Source organism: Colossoma macropomum, unplaced genomic scaffold (genome assembly GCF_904425465.1).
Source record: "Colossoma macropomum unplaced genomic scaffold, Colossoma_macropomum, whole genome shotgun sequence".
Lineage (NCBI taxonomy): Eukaryota > Metazoa > Chordata > Actinopteri > Characiformes > Serrasalmidae > Colossoma > Colossoma macropomum.
Genome location: NW_023494789.1, coordinates 47,510,230 through 47,526,121, shown reverse-complemented (window position 1 = coordinate 47,526,121; position 15,892 = coordinate 47,510,230). Strand labels below are relative to the sequence as shown.

Below are 15,892 nucleotides of genomic sequence, written 5' to 3'. Positions count from 1 at the left end.
AGCTCAACTGCTGGTGTGTGACCCCCCCGCACTTTTTCACCTGACGCACCGCACTCCGTAATCCTTATGTTTTCTAAGTTCACCCAGTGTACAGTGAGACTTATGAGACACTGGGCTCACATCTGAGGATTTTGGATCGGATCGGTCCCATGTCTAATATGTGTGTGTGTCTCTGTGTGTGTGTGTGTATATTGCTGCTCTCGGAACAAAACCTTGTACTTTACAGGAGAAGGAAAAACTTATTTGACTTTTAATGTAAGTCAATGGAACCACACATTTTTCCAAGTAATTTTGGGTCGTTTCTTTAGGTCAATCACCATGAAATTAACACACGCTATAAAGGGTAACAGGCTTTTTCAATTATGTCAAAAACTGAAACACATCAAAAATGGAGATGCAAGGTTTTGTTCCAACAGCGCATATATGTATATAAATACACACATATATATGTGTGTTTCATCAAATAACTTTGTGTCAAGGGGCTTTTAGAGGCGTTTAACTGTTCAGACGTCTGGTTCCTATAACCACCACTGTGAACAATTTTTACTTGGTCAGTTTTTCTATAATAAAGCATTTTACATTTAACCACCTTAAATCACTTTGTTTATAGCTTAACGACTACGTTTTGCAGATGTTTCGAAAAATTGGTGGAATTCTCCTTTAATTTTAATCTCTTGGGTTGCAGTTAAGGTTAGGATTAGTGTGAGTTTACGGTTTAGGGTGAGGGAAGTTTGATTTAAGTTGGATTTACTAGATATTTAGTTGAACGCTATTTAACCCTTTAATATTTCTGCCTTTTACTCTTCTCCTTTAACCCTTTAAGGCCGAACGTTCTGCCGGCTTTGGTCCATGATGTGTATAAATAAATAACTTTACAAAAATTTGGGACATCAGCAAATTCCACGTTGAGCTACAGAAGCTAAGCCTTCTATCAGCCTGTTTGGCAAATCCATCAGATCAGTACATGCAGATTGCGACAGTTTTTTTATACACATCTTTTTTCATTTGTTTTGTCCTCATAATTCAAAGTGATCCCTCCTACACTGCATTTCAAAAGCTGACTGCCCGCATAGCACACACACAGCGCACTAGCGGATCCAGCATAACTTCTAAAAGACTTCAAAACTGACTTCAGCTTCAGACTTTCAACAAGGACACAAAGTTTCATTGATGTGAAGCTCCAGCATGTTGTGCCCCAAAAGTCATAGAAAGCACACACTGCTCAAAAGACTCAGCTCAGATAAGGTTGTTTTCACTCTATTTAACATAAGTAAAGATGCCTATTGATAGTGCTGGGGGGAAAAATGGCTACATACCTGTATATATAAACAGCAGATATTTCAAGAGACTTATGAAGTGCTTCACTGTTTAACTAAGTGTAATATTTATTTGGATTGTTTCGTCTGTTTAGTTCTTTTTCCAGTATAAATATGGGAAAAAATCCGGTTTTGTTTTTTTTTTTTATTTCTTTTCTTTTTCTTTTCTTTTTGTGTAACCGCAGGCTGTAAAATGTTGTTGGGGGACAGGGGTCAGAACGCACACTATGTTGCAGTGCATGCTGGGGACTGTAGTGCATGTCAGGGTGAAATGGGCTACTAAGAATAGAAAATTAAAATAATTTCGCCGGCCGAATAGGACTGAGTCACAGGCCTCGTGTTTGACACATGGGCCTTAAAGGGTTAACAGTGTGATTTCTTAATTCTGTTGCATGCACTGATGTTCTGATATGTAAAGAATCTGATCTAACAAAGCTGAATATTCCTAGATTTTTTTGTGTGTCACAAACTACCATTTGATCAAGCAAAGACGTGAATGTGAATTAATAATAATGTGTTTTCATAGTGATGCGAATTGCATTTTGAATTGGGCTCTCATGCTTGTTTAGAAATCATTATGCATCCAGCAATGAAGGCAGTATGGAGCTTCTTTTATACAGTGATAAACAACACAGTAGCTCACAGAAAGCTCAAGTTCCAGTTGCTGATCCCTTTACTGTGAACATGCTCATGTCGTAAGCACTCTGGGGCAGATTTTAATGAGTTAATTCTCAGAAAGCATCACACTGAGCATCCACAAAGTATCTAGAGTGGACCATCAAAATGAAGTGTTAGTTGTACTTTTATATGCATCCATCAGTTTCTTTGCTTTGGGCCAGTTTTATTCATTAGCTTGGCAGTATACTTTGGCTGTCTTCTTCCTCTCTGAAGGTTGATATCATTATTCTGCTTTAGTCTGCCGTAATGTGTGACAGTGATGTTGCAGTGTCTGACCCTGCTAACACGTCTTCACGCCTTTTCCCCATCTCCCTCTCTCTGGTCCACATCCCTGCAGACTCTGTAGTGCATGATTAACTGTCTCAGCTTGTCATCAGAGCCCAGCAAAGCCCAGTGCTCTGGAGCATGCCAGCCATCCTGCCCCCTCAGGAGGGCCGGTGAAACAATAGCCTTTTTTTTTTTGAGCTAGAAAAAGAGGAAAAGCTTCAGAATGAATGCAGAAGGACACAGTTACTGCTTCAGAATGGCAGGATGGGGAGAGTGTTACTGAGGAAAGAGGAAAAGCTTCAGAATGAATGGATAGGGAAGAGGAATCACTGAGGGAAACGATCAGAAAAGGAGAGGGGGGGTATAAGAGAGAGAGAGAGAGATTCAGACCCCTGGATTTTTTCCCTGTGCGTCCTCCTGCTGGAAGCCGCAGCCCTTGCTCTTTTTCTTTCCTGCCGCTAAGAGCCCCTGCTTAAACGGGAACCAAATGTTTGTGTAAGGCTTTCCTCAGCGCGAGAGCACTGTTTGTTTTTCAAGGCGGCTGGAATGTCTCCGCCGGCTGCCAGGCTATTCTGTGGGCGGCCGGAGTATCCTCTCGCTCGGCTCTCCCAGCCCCGACACCTCACACTCAGGGGAGATATTTTTACACCTTCTTCGGGAGACCGGTGTCATGTCAACAAACATCACGGCTTGAGCTCTCCAGCCTCGAGGTGTGTGCTGTTGCCTCATGTGGGGGGGCCCATCTGCTGGAAAGGGATACGCTCTAATCTCTCACGGACAGATCCGAACGCTTGCTGTGCTCAATTTCTTTCGACTTTTGTCCTCTTTCACCTTTTTGTTTACAGACAGCAGAACTCTTAGCGTTCTTTGCAACTCTCTTAACTATCTGCTTCCACTTTTTCCACAGAATTACAGACGACAAGCTTTTACATTCCCCCTGCAGGCTTCTCAATGACCCGTGTAAACAAGCTCCCCTTTATTGTGTGCTGCTAGCCTAAGCCACTGAATGATTTGCCTTATTCCAGGTAAAGCCTGCGTCCTGAAATGCCTGCTGGCCGTCCATAAGATCTTCAGAGAGAACGAGCCGGCCTACATCCTCAACGACCTCTACATCACAGACTATTGCATTTGGATCCAGCGGGTTAAGTAAGTTCACATAACTTCCTTTGATGTGGCTGTGCAGGAAGTTTGGGATAACTCAATTTGATGTCGTGGTTGGAGAGTGGGCGGGCTTGTAATTAGGGAACGAATAATGCGAAGCGTCCCCAAGCTAATTTGTGCGGGTCAGTTTGGAACACAGGTTTTGCTCCATATGGTATCAAAGGAACTTGCTTTTTCTGTGTTGCGACGTAACTTATAAATTAAAATTGGCTCCTAAAATGGTCCAGGCACCATCTGGCCCTCTCCTCGGGCTGCATGCGGGAAACAGGATGGAAAGTTCAAATGAGAATTGTTTTTCATCTGTACTTGATCAAATTCTAATGAATCTAATGTGCTTTAATATTGGCGGTTCCTTCAGCCAAAGAAGTCCAGTAAACTGTCACAATATCAGGTTCAGCTCACCTTTTTAATATCTGCCTGATTAACTTGTGTGTCATGTTGTTCTAGTCTGTAAAGCATTTCACTGCCCATCTTGTTTGCCGAATTGCATTCTGTTCGAATCTGGCTAATTCTAGTTTGTTTAGCTGTTCTGTCACCGCACATGACCAAAAAGCTTGCTTAAGATCAACGACAGGTTTAAAATTTGATGTAGGCCTTTCATCACGTTTGAATTGAATGTGCTAAAGTAGAAACTTAATAATGTTTAGCTGCAGCACAAACGTCATCACTCAGCAACCGGTGCTCAGCAGAATGATAGGTATTGTGAGAATAACTGCTGTTATTTGTGATAAATTTTGCCGTATTCGATCTGGATTCGTTTTATCTGGGGAGGTGCTGTAATTTAAATGATTACCGATGAGATTCATGACATTTTTACATGGATTTCCATTGTTTTTAAAAGTTAGCTAAGTAATTCAAGAGTGAATTACCTCCTATAATTCAAACTCTGAGCTCCTTCAGTAATAGTAGCTTTGTTCAACTTGACCTTACGGGGATGTAAGACATTCTGGCAGGAGACATGGATACCTCTGTTTTTGTTGATTGGGAGACGAGAGGCTGTAAAAATTGGCTCTTGACACAGTTCCTCAACTTCAAAACAGGACTAGAACATCTTTGGTGATGGGCTAATTAGAAGGAGAATGGAAAGAAATATCTGAAGTTGTTGTTGTTGTTTGTTTGTCTGGATCCATTTATTTATAATCTTAATATTGAAGTGAACGGAAGTGAAGAGGCTGTGATGTTTTGATCCAGGCTATGTCAGGTAATTTGGGGAAACTGCACACATACTTTATTCCGTACGAATCGGCCAATCGAATCCCTTACAAACTGCATTACCGGGCCTCTTCTGGTAAAACTAATCCAGCTGGAATAGGGCTTAACTGTATCATAGAGCACTTCAGATTGTGGCATTGGAACTGACTGTTGTGTAGTGCAATATAAATGTGGTCTCAATCCGAATTAAAGAGGATCACTATTATTACATCAATAGATTATTAAATTAAGTGTATTATTTTGTGGTTTTCCTTCCCCAGGTATTGTCATCCAAATAAAAGATGTCTTGCATCATATAGCATATTAATGAATGATGTTTTGAAATAAGCACAGCAGGGCCAAAGATTCTGTAAACTACAAATAATAATGCATTTGTGACATCCTCATGCTTTGACCACATTTCATAATCAATTGCATGTCTAAAATGTGAGCCATTGAGCACATAATTCAATAATAAGCTACGATTGCTGTTGGCTAACGTTCAGGCAAAGTTGTACACTCGTGTGTAAAGAGTCCAGTGGAGAGAAACAGGCCTGATGTTATAGGCCCGGTGCCCAGATGCATAGCTGATAAAAACCCTGAGGGTCTGATGGATTTTTCCCCCTCTTCCCTTTTCTGTCCAGCGCAGATTTTCTGGAAGGAAAAACGTTTCGATGGCCAATTAATAATAGATGTGTAAAAATCGATGGCGGCGTTCAGAGCGAGTTGGAATGTGCCCATTATCTGGGCCTGAACAAAGAGAGAAAACGAGAGGGAGGGGAGCACAGAGAAGAGCTTTGTCTTGAGCACACAGCGCATGGAACAGTTCCACTGTCAGTTCCCTGGAAAACTCAATCAGTCTTGCCCGAGCCGCCCAGTCAAGGAGATGAAATGGCAGCATGTGAGGTTTTCTCCTATTCCCTATCCACTCCTCGCCCTGCTGCTTGCCAGGCCATTGGAGCTAAATGTCAGCTTGACTCTACATGCTCTCTCCTTTCGCAAGTTTCATCGATCACTAAACGCGCCATCCGGAGTATGGACAGCTTTGACCTGTCGCCTTCCTCCAGTTCAATAAACAATCCCCAGATCTTTTTTTATTGCATTTTACTTTTTGAAAGGATGGCGCCTGTCGCAAGATCTGCAAGACAAGCGTTCCTCAGGCCCTCAAGTTCTTCAGTCATGTTTGCCTGGAGGCATTTGACGAGGGAAGAGAGACTCTTCCGATGCCTTATTTTCCTCTTTTTGTCCTACATCATGCTGAGAATCGATTTCCAGCTCCTTGCTTAGCCCCATGAAAACAGTAGAGCCGGCTCTTCCTTTGTGAAAGTAGTTTAAAGCCGAGCCTCACTTGTCATGCAAAGTGACAGAGAGAGACATTGCTACTTCTTTTCAAGTGGCGGCCCTTTTCATCAAATCCCCACTGCTCTGGTTTGCATAGGCAACTCTTCTGGTATCCTACTAGGTTTGTTGTGGCAGGCTTTTCAACTCCTGACAGATCTGATGACAGATTATTTAAACGCCGCGTCTCTCTTCCTGCTACGGCGTCCTCGGAGAGCAATTCCTCTGCCCAGCGCAGGGAGTTATCTGTGCGAGATGCTTCAGTTAGAGCCGTTATCTGATCCCCTCCACTTCTGCGACGGCTCCCTAAGTCTCTCTTCACCGCTCCGACACAATCAGCCACTCACGATGGACACGGGGATTAATGAGTGCAAGCTCGCCGCATGATTTATGATGTCTGCCTGCAATCCGACCGCCGTTTACACTCTCCGAGTCGTCCCCGCCGCCCTCGTCTACTGAAAAGTCAGGTGGAGATTTACGTCCTCGTAAAAGGCATCAGAGTGATTTAAGCTGCTGTGAGTTTCCACCCATCAGAAACAGGACAAAGTGGCTGGAGTGGACACAAGTCTTGACTGACGGGGTCTGGCAGCTGACTGCAATTCTCAACACTCTGCTTCCAGCCGCTGTATAAAGCTGTTACTTACGTTGCATTTTAACTCTAAAAAAATATGATACTTGAGGCAGTGTTCTCTTATTTAAGGGAGTATTAGTTGGAGGTATGACCAAAAATCTCTATCACAGTGTAATTACATTTTTTGACAGTTTCAGTATATATCATGATATAGTGTCATGCAAAATTATTGTACCTACATTTAATTTAAAGAGTCTACCTTGCATAAAAGTTAAAAGTTCATGATGAACGGACCAATAGAAAAGGTCCAAAATTACTTGGGGAAAAAAATCCTGTTACATAAACTTCCAAGTTAAGAATGTTTTTCTTTCTCCTGTAAAGTTACAGTTTTGGGGACACAACGGTTTTACAATTATATTATTTGGCAGATGCTTTTATCCAGAGCAACTTACAATTTGATCATTTTACACAGGTAGGCGAAGGTCATGTTAGGAGTCTTGCCCAAGGACCCTTATAGGTATAGTGTAGGGGGCTTACCCAGGTGGGGGATTGAATCCCAGTCTACAGTGTAGAAGGCAGAGGTGTAACCCACTACACTATACCAACCTTTTTTTTTCAAGTGACAATGTACATTTTTCAAATAGAACCATGCATAAGGGTCCTTTTTTGTAGGTAAACCATGGCTTATTTTTCTGTGATGTCCCTTCACATTTACCAAGGACCACATTTAACAGCTGCCTTAAATCTAAAGAATTTTTTATTCTGCAAACAGAACCATACAATATATAGATATCCCTATGGAGTGTACATATTAGCATGCAGCATCTCTGTAGCTGGCAAAAATGATGCTAAATATTTCACATCTGAATTTATAAGTCATACAGTCACACTTACATCTACGGCACCGCTGGAAGTTAGTAAATATTACTATTCTCAGGCTTTCAGTACCTGATAGCCTTTGGATTGTCATAATGTTGGAAGGACCAGGCCTCTGCGCCGCAGCGTCGTCTGATGCTTACTGAATGACGTGCTACTGTTGTGGCTGTTGTCCATGCTGTGCTATCAGCAAGACTGGCCATTCCTTTCATATTACTCTCTTATGTCCATTGTCTGGAAAAGAAACTGGGCTACTTCTGCCTGCAGCTGACTACACAGTAGGTGGTGATCGAGGGACTGTTAGATTTTCGTTTTCATTTGAATCATGACTGAAACATCCCTGACTCAGCCATTCAGCTAAACGGGGTAACGTTAGTGTGTTTTGTCTTCTGTGTACTTTCATTATCTATGCTTATTTGTGGCATTCCAGTATAAAAGGTGTGACAAAACTCATTCATTTGAAGGAATTTCAACCGGTGTACCGGGTGAATTGGTATACCACTGACTACTGAAGGGAAGCAGTCAGATAAAAAAGTATGAAAGGAGAAAAGAGCTGCTGCTGGTTTTGTTTTTCGTAGTCAAGTGCTAAATGTCACGTAGCATTTCAGACCGTCATCTCCAACCTCTGGGATGTGTGCATTTGTCCATCAAGAAGAAGGGCAAACGAGTGCTACGGCTTGTTGTGACTGACAGACCTTTAGGCATCCTGTACTTCTTTCACTCAACATCTCAGCCCCTTCCTTTGGAGCATGTTTGCTTTTCTTTGGTTTTGGAAGACGGTTTGCGGCGGTGGAACCTCTGCTATCAATTACGTCCAAAAGAGAACAGGCAGAGACTAGAGGCATGCTCGCACACTGCTATTCATTTCAGTGTGGCTTTAGTGAGCTGTCCAGATGCCAAGGCTTCCCAGCAACGGTGCCAGACTGCAAAGACAACCAGCACTTCATTTTTGCTCTCCTTATCTTTCCCCCCTCGTCCAAGCTGTTGGAGCGACTCCAGCGTGGATCCTCTTCAGCCGGTTCAGCCAGCCAGATAAGATGAGCTCTGTTTTCCTTGTACCTCAACAAGAGCTGTCTTTCGCTTGTCCTCTCCTGGAGTTTTGCCTCACAATCTCTGATTGTGTCCAAACTCCTAAATTGGCTCAATTAGATTCCGACGGGCAACCATGGCAACCTATAGGAGTCGGACTTCAGAGTTTAGCTTTAAACAGACCCATTCTTGCGGGTGAAGAGAAACGGCGCATTGTCCGAAACTTGGTGACCAGCCAAGCGTTACCCCCAGGGGACAGGAGATTCTCAGCGGTAGCCCAAGGGGACTGCAAAAACGGTGGCCCGCAGTGGTCACGGGAGTCTGGGATTCAGTAAAGCGGTCAGTCTGTCCCTCTGAAGAATTTAATTAAGCATTGTCAGATAATGTTAAATCAGTGTGGTGGGGAATTGTGGGAGACGGAGTTTCTGCCTTGCATTAAAAGGTACGTCTTCAGAAGCAGTGGGGGGAATCAAGCTGAAAATGTCTCAAGTGGAGTGTAGGTGCTGCTTTGATTTGCAAGGAAATTGGCTTCGGCTGGTCGTCTGAATTGAAAGTCCTGTTGGAGTGGAGGTTTGTTTAGATAGTATTTCTTTTTTTTTTTTTCTAGATTTGAGTCAATATTAGACGTGTAGTGCTTGAAAACATCAGCTTCAAAAGCTGTGGAAAGAACAGAATGCTTTGTGGGATACTGTTAAAGCTGCAAGTGTGTTCATTGAAATGGATGGAAAGACCAAGGCAGTTTTTTTTTTCCTCTTGGAAAAAGTTTAAAAGAATTTGTTGCATAGTCCTCTGAACAGATTACAAAGATCCTGTTCTCAGAACTTATGGGTAATTACCATGTTTTAACTGTTTTTCTGAGAATCATGTCTGGGCTTTTCCATTTATTGCACTCAACAGTTTGCTTGATGTTTAACTTTTTGTACCTCTTTATTTATTTAGAAAATAAGCTACATGCTTAATATTAATATTCTTAGTATTTAAAATGTAACAATTTCTGCAAACAGGTTTTGAATGATGAACTCTAAATACACGCTGACCTCCTCACCCACTCTGTTACTGTGTAATAGGAAGTCCAGCATCAAATCTGTCCTGCTTTCTCTCCATCCCTAATCCCAAGAGGCTGTATGTATGTACATACATACAGCCTCTTGTGTTCTGCAGTAAATAGTCTTGTTTGGAGGGGCTCTACTGAGGCGGGATGGAAGTCTCCCACTGCTAAAAGAGGAAGAGAGTTTGGTCTCAGGACTCGCAAGTATAAGTGGATCACACTCACTCTCAGCATGGGGGTTAGCATGCTCGCATAGTCAGTACGTGACTCACTGCGCTAATATAAACTGTCTGGGGTATTATAGAGTTGGCGCTGTAGAGTTAATGCCACATAATTAGCTGTTATTAGCCCCCGTGGTTATTACATTGAACTTTGAGTGTAGTGTGTCTTAAATCTCATAAAACGTGTCACTGCTGTCATATTAAAAAAAAAGAAAGCTCCCTTTTTCATACATTGCATCAACATGTCATGATGAATGAACATACAGATTTTCCAAAATTGCTTAAAAGCTTGTTGCATTAATGAACGTTAAAGTTTAGAATGTTTTTTTTTCCTTCTGGTATGGAGTTTCATTCCAGAGGTACAAGGTTTTCTTCTTACAGTAATGGGTCATTAAATTGAGGTGTTTCATTCAGTTCCATTGTCACAGGTGTATAAAATCAAGCACCTAGCCATGCAGTCTGCCTTTACAAACATTTGTGAAAGAATGGATCGTTCTAAAGAGCTCACTGAATTTGAGCGTGGTGCTGTAATAGGACGCGGCCATTGCAACAAGTCAGTTCTCAAAATTTCTTCCCTCCTAGATACAACTGTGAGTGGTATTATTGAAAAGTGGAAGTGTTTAGGAACCACAGCAACTCAGCCATGAAGTGACAGACCACGTAAAGTTACAGAGCGGGTCGCCGAGTGCTGAGGAGCTTAGAGCATAAAAAGTCGCCAATGCTCTGCAGATCAATAACTGCAGAGGTCCAAACCTACTCTGGCATCAACATCAGCACAAAAACTGCACCGAGAGCTTCATGGCAGGGTTTCCATGGCCGAGCAGCTGCATGCAGGCCTTACATCACCAAGCACAATGCCAGTAGTCGGATGGAGTGGTGTAAAGCGCTGCCGCTGGACTCTACCACGGGGCTGTTTTTTCAGGGGTTGGCCTAGAACCCTTAGTTCCAGTGAAGGGAAATCTTAACTGTTTGCTTCCAACTTCGTGGGAACAGTTTGTGGAAGTACCTTTCCTGTTCCGGCATGACTGAGGCGCAGTGCACAAAGCAAGGTTTTGTTTGGTGTGGAAGAACTTAACTGGCCCTCACAGAGCCCTGACCTCAACCTCATCGAACGCCTTTGGGATGAACTAGAACGGAGATTGTGAGCCAGGCCCTCTCGTCCAACATCAGTGTCTGACCTCACTAATGCTCTTCTGGATGAGGGCAAAAATTCCCACAGGCTCTCTCCAACATCTTGTAGAAAACTTCCCAGAAGAGTTGAAGCTGTTATAGCTGCAAAGGGGGACCAACTCCATATTAATACCTATGGATTTAAAATGGGATGTCATAAAGGCTCCTGTAGGTGTAATGTGTAGGTGTCCCAATACCTTTGTCCATATAGTGTATCTTTTTATGTTTAATCCTAGTCCTGGAGATCTACCACCTTACAGTCTTTAGCTCCAAACCTAATCAAAAACACCCTATCCAGGGAATGTAAGCCTTCAGAGGCATCTGAATATCAGAGCGTGTTGGAAGTGAACTCTCTAGGGTAGTAGATCTCTAGGATCAGGTTTGGTCACCTCTGCTCTACAGGGATCAAGCCCAGCTCAGGGTAGCCCATATTAGGCTTCTAATGCTACATTCCATCAACATAATGTGATCTAGATCCGATGTGTTTATCGCAGAAACTTGTGTGGATAAAAAAATAATCTTAGTTTCGAGCAGCTCTGATGTTCACCATACAGACATGGATCACATCTGAACGGACATTCAAAATATGTTTGGTATTTGATACGCCTTTGTAAACCTTTCCGCTGAGCTCTGAGAGTGATTAAGTCCTTCAAAGCGGAGGTGCGTTTCATCGTCATATGTGTTTGATTTGTGCATCTAAAGAAGCCTAATGAAGAGTTATCTAAGTGTTTGCCGCAAGTTCACCCTTCCCTTCCCCAGACATCAAGGTCTCCTTACTTTTCACAGCCTGCCTCTGGTGCGCGCTCGTCGCGGCAGACTATTTCATTCCCTCTCTCTCGCGCTCTCACTCTGCCAACCTTGAAAGCCGCCCCTCCTCGGTTAATTAAGGCGAGCCACAACAGTGCCGTTCTTAATGACTGAATTGTGTACGACATTATCCTTCGCCCCGAAAGGAGCTTTTGTTTGCACCGCAAGCATGCATTCTCTTACCACAGAAGAAGAGAGAGAGCGAGAGAGGGGGAGAGAGAGAGAGAGAGAGAAAACAAGCACGCCTCTGCAGCGCTAACTCAATAATGACTTCCCACGGGGGGGAAAGAGAATACTGCGAGTGTTTGAAGTGCCGCTGCTGCCATGGGACTTCCTGCAGCCACATCGCTCCAGGAAGTTCCTCGCTGGGTTTTTATGGACCCAGACACTCCGCTGGAGGACCTGTAGTTGCTTTCAGGTGTGTTTATGGGATCGTGGTTGATCGTACCGTCTTCCCGAGTCTTCTGAAGCACATGGTTTTGAGGCCGTGTTGAAAGAAGAAGGGCTCTGAAGGAGAAAGCTGTTTCTTAATCAACTTTGCCTTGAAGGACATTGATGGTGTGGAGTTATGATCCTTCCTCAGCACTTTTACTGTGAGGAATCATGCAGTATGTGTCCTACTCCGGTTCTATAGAGTATCCTGCTCCAGGTCTGCCTGTGAACTTGGAGAATTCTCAGTAGAGTATGTTATAGTCAAAGGTTTTCTGTTTGCTCTGTTGGCATTGATTGCGTGATAATGTCAAAAGATTTCTCGATGGCTGTCAACTTCTCACACGATGTGGGTGGTTTGCACTTGGAAGCATTCCTGCCGAACTGGATTGAAGAGGTTGTTTACTTTCAGTCTTCTACCACATGGACACACAGACAAACACCAGACAGCAGTACGCTGCCTAATGCAGTCTGCCATCTCTTCGCTGTAAGATTGTTTTGTTTTTTTTTTCCTCAAAACTCTTCGTTCCTGAGCCGGCACACTCGAGGCTAAAGCGTTGTGTACACAGCCTCCTCCGGAGGCATTAGCCAACTCTCCCAGCCTCAATAGCTCGTCTCCACAAGGCAAGCGGGAGATCATTAGCCCTGCTCCGTAATAAGGAGGCATCTCGCTTCTCAGCGGTGGGTTAATTGAAGCACCAGGGCTGCGGGTCCTCTCAATAGCGACGGGGCGGCTCAGACGCACCCGCTTTTCTTCCCCTGGAGAATAACCCGCGACCCCAAAACCGCCCCAGAGCGCGACCTGCCCCTGGCCGTCCGCTAATCACCATGGCGATGAAGACCACTAGCTGCTCGGAGCTCTCAATAGTAGCCACTTGAGTTTTGGCAGCGACCCGGACGCGTCCGCCGCATGAATTATGCATACCGTCGGGGGCCCCCCCTGCATTAGGGTCTTTACATGCAGCACATTGTAGCTGATTTCTCCTCTTTGTCATGTTGCTGTTCAGTGTAGCGCTTGTCCTCAGGGGAACTTTTTGTGGAAGCATGCGGGACGAATGAACAGGGGCCAAGTTCTTGCTCTTGCTTGGTTAAAGTTTTGGTTTCATTTGCATGTGCTGTGTCCACAACTGTTTGGAGAAAAAAGTATGTGTTTGTGGGAATGTGTCAAATTGTGTATGTGAGCAAGAGTTCAATTGAGTGTTCTGTATTTTTTGGCAAATCATTCTGTGTGGGTAAGAGAGAGAAAGAGAGAGAGAGAAAAGCTGTCTCGGTCCTAAAATAATTACTCCACCAGAGAGCAGGACTGATAAGCATGCACTAAAGTGCTACTGCAGAGTTCTCTCAACAGTAGCCATGGAGACAGCTGCTCTGTGAGTTGAATGCTAACATCGCCTGAGTAGCGGCTCCTCTCCCCTCATACAAACTCCGGCTCTGTCTGACAGTCCACCAGTGGCTGTCTGGAAACAAAAGAACTTCATCTCCTACAAACTAAAGTTCAGCAGCTTGTTAACCTGGGCTTTCTTAACGTGTTGTTGACGACGTTCAGAGACTTTGTCTTTGTCGCCTTTACGGTGTTAAAATCTGCTGCTACGTCTGCCTGTCCACGTTGGTCAGTAAAATGGATCTGCATGTGGAATTGGAGCTTTCTGTGAGCTACCATGTTTCCTATCACTGTATAAAAGAAGCATGATTCTGCCTTTATTGTAACAGTGCAAGGTGACTGAAGTGTTTTTTGTTTGCTTGCCCCTTCAAAATGGTGACAAACCAAAACGAACTACATATTTTTGGCTTTGGTAGATCATTTTCTTTACAGGTGAAAATCACATTCTGCCAATAAATCAGATTTACACGATTTTCCACTTGATGTACGCCAGATGTAGTCAATTAGCCATGTTTGGTGTCCAGATTTTGCGTCCTAATGTAGGTAACGTTGCTAAAAAACATTAACAGTCAGTAGTCACCCATCTTTTTTCTAGATACATGCGCAAAACTTGGCTCAAACCCCATTTAGGTTTTCTTAATGGTCACACAGGCAGGTTTAGGACACAGTATGGCTTCCTGTGAAATATAAAAATAGACAAAAACTCGCAGTGTACCAGAATGCTTCCTTCAGCTGCTTTTTTGTGCTGAATTCTGATGAATGCTTCAAGTCAAGTCGAGTCAAAGTTCATTTATATAGCGCTTTTTACAAGTGTTGTCACAAAGCAGCTTTACAGAAAAAAATCCAGGTTCAAGCCCCCATGAGCGTCGCCAATGGCAACAGTGGCAAAGAAAAACTCCCTAAGAGCAAGAGGAGGAAACCTTATGAGGAACCAAGACTCAAAAGAGGAACCCATCCTCGTCTGGTTGACACCGGATAGCAAACAGCGTTAATATAAACTATTAAAATACAGAAATGGGGAAAAACAGGTGAAGCAATGGTTAATTAGATAGTTTGAGTCTGTGCAGCAGTCTAAAGTAGCTGCCCGGTGTACAGCTACGTGATGAGAAAGGTTCATTTTTGTAGCTCACGGTAAGTCACGCTGAACTAGTCTGCACAAACTTGGTGAAGGTTTGGTTTGACCGAGTTTGAGAGAAGTTTCAGGGATTTATTTACGGTAAAGATGAGTATTGGGTGACTATTGACTTTTATCAAGCTCAGCCTTGCAGCTCCAGTTTTAAACTAAAAGAAGCTAAATTTGGGCACCGACCATGTCTTGGCTGATTGACTATATCTGGGGTCAGTGAAAAATGATGTAGTTTTTTATCAAACCATTCCATTAAAGAAGAAAAGTAAAGATAAACATAGGCTTTTTAAAGGGCTAATAAAGGGCTCATCCTTTTGCATTTGAAGATCTTTACATCCTTCACTTAGCTGGTATTTGTATTAATGACTCTGCTGTCCAGTGTCACCTGATCACCTTTGCTTCACTCTTTAGGTCCAAGCATGTGGTCGCCCTGGCTGATCCATTGCGTAAAGCCAAGCTGCACAAGGACCACCTGGACCTGGAGCTGGCCATTCTGGAAGAAGCTGCCGAACTCGTGATCAAGGAGGAGGAGCAAGAGGAGGAGGAAACCTCCAGCAGCAGTAGTGAGGGAGAAGAGGAGGACTCCAGCAGCAGCAGCAGCAGCAGCAGTGAGGGAGAGGAGGAAGACAGCAGCGTCCCTCAGTTTAGAGATACACAAGAGAGTGGAGGAGAGCCAGAAGGGGTTGGCTTTCAACCTGAGCCCAGCCCCGGTGCACTGAAGACGGATGTGCCAGCCACAACCTCTCCCCTCCCCCAGGATTCGAAAAGGCTGATCCAGGAGCTGAGTGAGAGGATGGAGGAGGGGCTGAGGATTGAGGAGGACGTGCCTCAGACCTCCCACTCCTCCAGCAGTCGCAAGACAGAGAGTGAAGCAGAGGGACTTGGAGAGACGGATGAGCCTGCAACTGCGGCTGGGGGAGAAACGGCAAAAGCAGCGACCGGCGGCGCTGTGTTAGAGACTCCGCCGCGTAAGAACCCTCTACGTATCGTAGACGTTGGGGAACTGGACAGTGACGATGAGGACGAACCAAATCCCTGAGTGACATGACGAGGATCTAGGAAAATTAAATGGTCATTAATGGACTTTTTTTTGATTCTTCTCTTGAACTTATTCAAGCACTTTAAGGGAATTGTTGGACATCCTCTGCTTTTTTATTTGACCCTTTTTCCGTTATGTTTGCATGGTTGATTTGAAAATGTACATTAAATGTTAACCAGTTTTCCATCAAACTCGAGCCTGTTTGCAGTGGCTGCATTTAAGTGCACTTTTATCAAAGTTATTA

General features: G+C 43.8%; 1 protein-coding gene across 2 annotated transcripts in view; it reads left to right on the top strand.

Moving 5' to 3' along the window:
- The window catches only part of shq1 (SHQ1, H/ACA ribonucleoprotein assembly factor), a 79,062-nt gene extending 63,223 nt beyond the window's left edge, over positions 1 to 15,839 (top strand). For both annotated transcript variants that reach the window (XM_036571545.1, XM_036571544.1), the window contains exons 11-12: positions 3,287 to 3,407; positions 15,021 to 15,839. In XM_036571545.1, the coding sequence (XP_036427438.1) occupies positions 3,287 to 3,407; positions 15,021 to 15,648 (749 nt within the window). In that variant the 3' untranslated portion in view covers positions 15,649 to 15,839. The remainder of the gene's footprint in view (positions 1 to 3,286; positions 3,408 to 15,020) is intronic.
- Positions 15,840 to 15,892: the final 53 nt, after the last annotated feature.